This window comes from Condylura cristata, unplaced genomic scaffold (assembly GCF_000260355.1).
Source record: "Condylura cristata isolate star-nosed mole 26May11 unplaced genomic scaffold, ConCri1.0 scaffold00026, whole genome shotgun sequence".
Taxonomy (NCBI): domain Eukaryota; kingdom Metazoa; phylum Chordata; class Mammalia; order Eulipotyphla; family Talpidae; genus Condylura; species Condylura cristata.
This window is the reverse complement of record NW_004567127.1, coordinates 484,725-491,397: the sequence shown is the minus strand read 5'-3', so window position 1 is coordinate 491,397 and position 6,673 is coordinate 484,725. Positions and strand designations below refer to the sequence as shown.

General features: G+C 62.0%; 1 protein-coding gene across 1 annotated transcript in view; it reads left to right on the top strand.

Moving 5' to 3' along the window:
• Positions 1-3,923, top strand: part of PIP5K1A (phosphatidylinositol-4-phosphate 5-kinase, type I, alpha) — a 16,861-nt gene extending 12,938 nt beyond the window's left edge. Inside the window, exons 12-13 of the mRNA XM_012730159.1 lie at positions 2,201-2,249; positions 2,517-3,923. Of these exons, the coding sequence (XP_012585613.1) occupies positions 2,201-2,249; positions 2,517-2,519 (52 nt within the window). The 3' untranslated portion in view covers positions 2,520-3,923. The remainder of the gene's footprint in view (positions 1-2,200; positions 2,250-2,516) is intronic.
• Positions 3,924-6,673: the final 2,750 nt, after the last annotated feature.

The window sequence follows — 6,673 nt, the reverse complement described above, 5'->3', positions numbered from 1 at the left end:
TGGTCTCTCCCAGCATGGGCGGCATCCCCGCACGGAACAGCAGAGGCGAGCGGCTGCTGCTCTACATCGGCATCATCGACATCCTGCAGTCTTACAGGTGAGGCGGGCCGTGCCGGGGCCGCTCCCAGTGCTCTTTCCCATGGCATCGGCGCCGGGCCTGGCACACTGGCTGCGGGTTCGCTGGGTGCTCAGTTTCCTCGGCTTTGCGTGCGCCCCAGGCCCCGGTGCCGCACGCCATCTGTCGGGCCGTGAGACAGCGCGAGTATGGTCCTCACGGGGAGCTGCAGGCGCACTGCCCTCCCCGGGGAGGAGAGGCAGGCGGGCATCAGGCCGCAGAGCTGGGCCGCAGCACACGGTGGTGAGGAGACGCTGGAAACTGCCCGCGCAGCATGGTCCTCCACCGCGGCTCGTTCCAAGCCCGGCAGATGTCGGCGCTCGCTCGGCTCTCAGAGCGGGAGGGCTTCTCGGGCGCCGGCTGCCCTCGCTTTGCCTCCTGAGTCTCCCTTTTCCCTGAAAGCAGCAATGCCCTCAGCAATACCAGCCTGTTGCCGGTAGAAGTGTGGGCTTGTGTTTCCTCGGCGTCTGTCCTTTGCAGTCCAGGCTGGCAGGGATTGCCTCAGGCGAGAGCGCCTCTGTGAGTGGGTCCCCCGCTGGACAGAGCCCCGTCCGCCGTGCCGCCGCTCAGCCTGTGGTTCGCAGCCCAGGGCGTGGTGCCCGCCCTGGTTCTGCGTCTCCGCTGCGCCTGAGGCCCAGCCGTGACTTTACTCGGGTCTGTGCAAACGCTTCTTAGCGGTTCCCTTGGCTTCATCCATAGACACGTTCTTTTGGGAGCGCCTGGGCTTCCTCTTCCTCAGAAGCAGTTTCTTACGTTTCGAGTAGTTTCACATGTGGAGGGGCTGGCCGTTTCCGGAACAGGGGCTGCTTTTGCTTAGCAGTTTTCCCCTTAATTTACTTATTCTGCATTTTACTGTGATTATTGAAAAGAAACAAGTGAGGCCACGTCAGCGTTTCTCTCAGAATTCTCCTCCGCCAGATTATCCAGTTTGGCAGGCCACGCGCTCTGCTTCCTACACCGCCGTCGGTGATGCGATGTCAAACGTGGCTCCTCCACGTGATCAAGGCCCCTTTCTTGTTTCCAGTGAGATTTTCCTCACTTTGCTTTGGACCTTCAGGGGCTTAGCATCCCAGGCCCACTTGGAACTCGAGTGCTCTCAGGCCCACTCCCTCGTCGGCACGTCTGTCCGGGTCTGCCAGCGCCCTGCGAGCGCGTGTAGTGGGGCGCCCGCTCAGCTAACGGCGACGCGCATTTACCGCGTCAGGTGTTAGCAGGTGCGCAACTGCGTGGGTAGGATGGAGGGATCGTGTGAGAGAAGTCAGTCAGGAGGAAGACAGGGGGGTCATCTCACCCGTGTGGGATGGAGGGAAACAGAACAAAGGAGCAGGTACGACGCCGCCGCAGCAGGCCTAGAAATGGGACGTGGAGTCTCGTCCCCCGAGAGGAAGACGGGGTGTGGAGGGGGGTGCCGTGGTGGTGGCGTGCTGCGGTGACCCGCCTCAGGCAGTGTGACCGTGTCTCTACATTCTACACGTCTCCGTAAAAACAACACAGTGAGAAACGGGAACGAAAGTAACATCTAGGCACGATTTGGCTGGTGACCTGGCACAGTCTCCGGTGCCAGTCTGTCAGCCAGGGCAAAGGTGCCGTCTGGGGGCTTCTGGTTGGCTCAGCTCTTGGCTCCAGCAACCGCGTCACATCTGGTGACTGGCAGCATTTAGCTCCTCTCAGGCCACCTCTCCAACTGAGCGGTGCCCAGTTCCACAGCAGGGCGCGAGCTTCCTTTAGAGCACGTGGGGAGGGCAGGTCTGTGTGCTGCCGCAGAGCTGGGTTCATACCGGCGCGGCGTGCTGGAAGCCCACGAGAGGCGCCTGTCACGCCAGCCCACGCAGCAGGGGGCTCACGGCGACGTGCTAGTGGCACCGGCCACACGAGGCCTTGAAGAAAATTGGAAAAGAGGGTATTGGGGGTCGTTTCTGGTACTCAGACATTAGGCGGAGGGGTGCGCTTGCACCCCCATACCCTCTAGCCGCCTCTGACTCCCAGTGGGCCGGGGTCGAGTTTGGAGGAGCAGTACGGGGTTTGTCTTGGGAGGGAAGTCCCTTTTCTCACCGACTAACTCTCCCCTTGTTTTTCTCCTGGCAGTTCAACCCTCTCGGAAAAACTTGAAGTCACAGAGTCAGAGTGCAATCACGTGAGTGTACGGTGTGGGCGGGGCACGCCTGGCGGCTGCGGGTCAATGCCTGGCCGAGGGCTGGCCGAGGGCTGGAGCGGCGCCCCGGCCGCTGGGCACGGCCCAGTCTTGGGTGCTGTTCTGCTGTCTCTGCCCCCCGCGGCGGGAATGGCAGCCCTCGAGCTGCCGGCCTGGTCAAGTCGCTGACTTGCTCAGGATGGACTTGACGCCATTCTGGCTCTTACTTCACAGGCCACGTCCTTCACCTCGCACCCTTTCCCTCCCCAGTGAGAAGAGCTCTCAGGATCTGGAGCAGGACTCTGCCATCTGCGCGATTCAAGACGTCAGCTCTTGCCCAGCGACGCTCAGTTTCTTGTTGGCCCTCGAAAGGGGCGCAGTGGGGCTAGAGGACACCCGCTCCTTCCCCAGGAAGGCTCTCGTCTCGTTCCCCTTCCCTGCGGTGGGCGTTAGCTAGTGCCTCGGACAGTTGGGGACCACAGCACCCCCGCCCGAGTGGGTGCCGTGAAGCGTCAGCCGGCCAGCCGTGGCCCCCGCAGCTGGGTGGCTTCCGCCCGTCTGCTGACAGTGGTGTCGCCGAGCCCGGTGGTTCCCCCCCACCGCCCCTTACCAGGAGCTGGACTCTTCTCTCAGGACATACCTGCTGGCGCGCGATCTCCACGAAGCTTTCTGGAAGCAGAGCCTTGTGATCTGTGTAAAGACTTTGTGGGTTGAGGGTGTCTTAACCGCCTCCCGGCCTCTCTCTCCCTTGAGAGAAGGAAACTCGGCCCCCAGCACAGCCCAGCCGGTGTCCGAGCGGCGCTTGAGCTCGGGGGAGCCGACGCCGACGCCGGCCAGGCGGCCGCTCAAGCTGCTCCTCGCCCGGTGAATTTCTCAGACTGCGGGAAGAGCAGGACACGGGGTGCCTGTACCCCGTTCTTTCAACAGTGGGGCAGTCATAGGCTGCGTCAGAGCCCTCGCGGCAGGGAGCGCTCTCACTGCCAGGCCACCGGGATTACTATTTTGCAATTTGAAATGTATGCTGGTGGCTTTTATAAACACGAAGACTCACCAAATGAATTTCAGATCCTTCTCCGACGGAGATTTCCCCTTACTCTCCCCCCTTTGCAACAGTGTTCTGCTGTTGGCGGAGCGGGGCAGTGCCCACTGGCGGTCGGAGCTGCCGGGCGAGCGGATTCTCACGGTCTGGGGCTCGGCAGATGGCGCCCGGTGGCTCACCGCTGAGTCGCCGCACGCCTCTTGCCGGCCGGAAGCCCGGAAGCCCTGGACGTGGCGGCTGTGACCCCAGGCCCCGCTCGCTCCCGGCGGGGGTGCGCAGCTGCGCCCACCGACCCCGGCGCCGCCCCAGGCCCGCCCCCCCCCCCCAGTAACTGTCTATATTAGACACCCACAGCCCGTTTCTGGCTGCTGTCTTTGCTGCCATGTTCTTTTTTTACAAGAAGGAAAAATTCTTGCTATTTTTTTTTCATAATTTACTATTTATGATGTATTTAAGTGTTTTATCCAGGACTATTTGAGGGACTAGGAGGGAGGGAGGTCTGGGGCTTTGGGAAGGGGACAGGGCACAACATTTGTAGGAAGTGTCTCCATGTGCCCTACTTTGTATTGTCCAGAAACGGCCAATGCGACAGTGGTAAATGCCTGGTTTTGTGTATTAAACTTGCGTCATCATTTAGACCTCTTGTGTCTGTCTCGCGGCTCTTTCGCCTGCGCGCGGGGCACTCGCGGCACCTGCAGACAGTGCCCCGGGCTGGTGGGGGGGGGCTGGGCGGAGGTGGTGTTCAGGCTCCCGTTGAGGGGTGGCCCCGGGCAGTGAGAGAGCCTGCCTGAGCCCGGCCCCCTCGCCCGCCCCCAGCCTGAGGGCGTCCCCCCCACCCCCGCAGCACTGGGCCTGAGTGAGCTCGTGAGAAGCTGGGGTGTCGGCGCAGACGAGGGTGGGACTTGGGCAGAAAGCAGCACTGCCGCTTCCACCCTGAGCTTAGGCCGCCTCCGGCCTGGCCGAAGGCCTGACCGGTGTGGGAGGCCCGTGCCCGCCGTGGGGGCGCCAGTGGTGACTAAGGCGCGGCCCTCAGGGTGCGCCTTCGGGTGGGGGGCGGGCGCTGCGCTGGTGGGGCCGTGGGCAGCAGGGCCGCGCGCGGCTGAGGGCAAACCCAGGGGGCGGAGCAGCTGGACCCACGCCGCCGCCTGGGTGGGGGCTCCCGGCCTCGGGCGCTGCCCGCCCTCCGCGCGCCCAGAGGCCCCTCTAGTGGCCGGCGGCCGCCACTGCCCACAGCTGTCGGCGGGTGGGGAGCGCGGCAAGATGCGGGAGTCATTCCGGGAGAGTCGCCAGCCTGTCGGACCCCGGGTTAGTCACTTCTTGAGTGTTTCCAGGACACGAGCAGCAGCTCAGTGGCAACTGCCCACATCTTTTTTCTATTGAAATTCTTCTAATTTATATATAGAAGACATCTTGGAAGAAAAAGTGAAAGAAAATACCTAGCAAATTTTGTGAAATTATTCTTTAATTCTATTGTATGTGCTTACTCTACAGCCCCCCTCCCCTTTTTTCTTTCTCTTTTTATATCTTACTGTGGAACGCCTAGAACAAAAGTTGATGGCTGGGCAGACTGCCTTGTCGTGGCTTCAGTACTCATCAGCATAAACAGACCCACCTGTCTCATCTGTACTTGCTGCTCAGCCCCGTTTCCCCACACCAGGAGGGCTAAGTCACAGCACGTCCCAGACACCACAGCCTGAAATACTTCAGCATGTAGCTCAAGCCGCGCGGACTCCAAAATAGAACACCGGACCCTCCCTGGGGGCGCAGCGGGTCAAAGCGCAGCGCTGCGAGTTCCATCCCGGCCAGGGAGGGGCCCCAGGGCGAGCAGACCCCTCCCGGCTCCCCGCTGCCCCCTCAGCCGTGGGCTTCATCCATCTGCCTGTTCTGCTCCCCGCTCTGTCTGGGGTGTCCTCTCAGCCCCTCACCTCCGGCCTGCACCCCAGTTCTGTATGCATGGATGAATAAATAAACCTTTAAAGAGCCTCCTTTTCTGTCGCTCTTTCCCAGGCTGGGGTGCTGCTTTGCGGTCTCACCACCGGCCTCCCAGGCCTCTGAGGCCGCGGCACCGCCCACACGGCCTCCGGCCTTTGCCGGGAACAGGACAGCGCCCCTGGGTCCCTGGGCCCTGCTCCTCCGCTGGGGCGGAATGTCTGCTTGCTTGTCACGACAAGGACACCGGGCGGTGCACCGCTTTTGAAGGTCGTGTCCTGAGGAGCCCGGGGCATTTTTTTTTATGGTGGTGAAATCTCATCAATTTTGAGAATTATTTTGAAATGAATTTGTGGAACACCGACCTGACTCCAGCGTTTGTGCTGGCTTCTGTTTTGGACGGCGCTGGGCTGCGGTGCGCTCTGACCGCTGCCCGCTGGGCTCGGCCTCCCCTGCGTTTACCTTCTAGTGTCCCTTGGTCTGGCTCTGTGCTGGGTGCCTGTTTCGCTAACGGCGTCCTCCTAGTTTTGAAAGTGTTTGGTTGATCTGTGAGCTTGTCACTGTTTCTCTATGCATTCCGGTCCCCCCTTTCCTGCTATTACAGACATTTTCCCTTTGGGGTAAGGAAGTTGTACTCCCACACAAGTCGCACTGGGTACCAACTGCTTTTGCCAGCACTGTGAAGCTAACCACAGCTGATCCGGCCAGGGACTGACCCTGGCCAGTGGCCCCCGGGCGCGGCAGACCTCTCCGCTCTGCTCGCTGCCCCTCGGTAGTGGGCTTCTCCATCCGCCTCTTCCGCTGCCCCCTCTGCCTCTGGTGGATCCTCTACGTCCCTGCACCTCTGGCCTGTGCCCCAGCTCTGTCTGCGTAAATAAATAAATCCTTTAAAAAAGCCTCAAAACTGTCACCATTCTGGGTAACACCTGGGCATTCCCCTTCCCACCTCCACGCGGGACCCCCTTCTCTCCCCTTCCCTGCAGGCCTAGGGTGGGTTTCCGGTTCCACTTGAGTGTCATCCAAATTTTTTTTAAAAAGATTTATTCCTGCGCACAGAAGTGGGGTCCAGGCCAGAGGTGCAGGGGCCGAGCGGCTTCCCCAAGTCAGGGGGGCGCAGAACAAGCGCATCAAGGAAGCGCACCGCAGAGGGGCGCGGCGGCCGGTCCCTCCCCGGCCGGACCCAACTGGCGCGGGCCGCCATGGGCGGCTCCAGCGCTGCGCCTCCGGGAGGGCCGGACTCACTGGGATCAGCCGACCCCAGCGCTCTGCCGCGTGTTACCTCAGCTGCTGCGTCCGCAAAACGTCTCCGGGTTTCTGCAGGTGAGACGCGAGCGCGACTCACACACAAACACGCCCCTAGTGGTTACACGGGCAGAGCGCGGGGACTCGGGGAACTGGGGCGTCGTCGGGGACGCGGCCGGCCCGAACGGCAGCGGAGGCCCCGGCGGCCCGCAGCGCC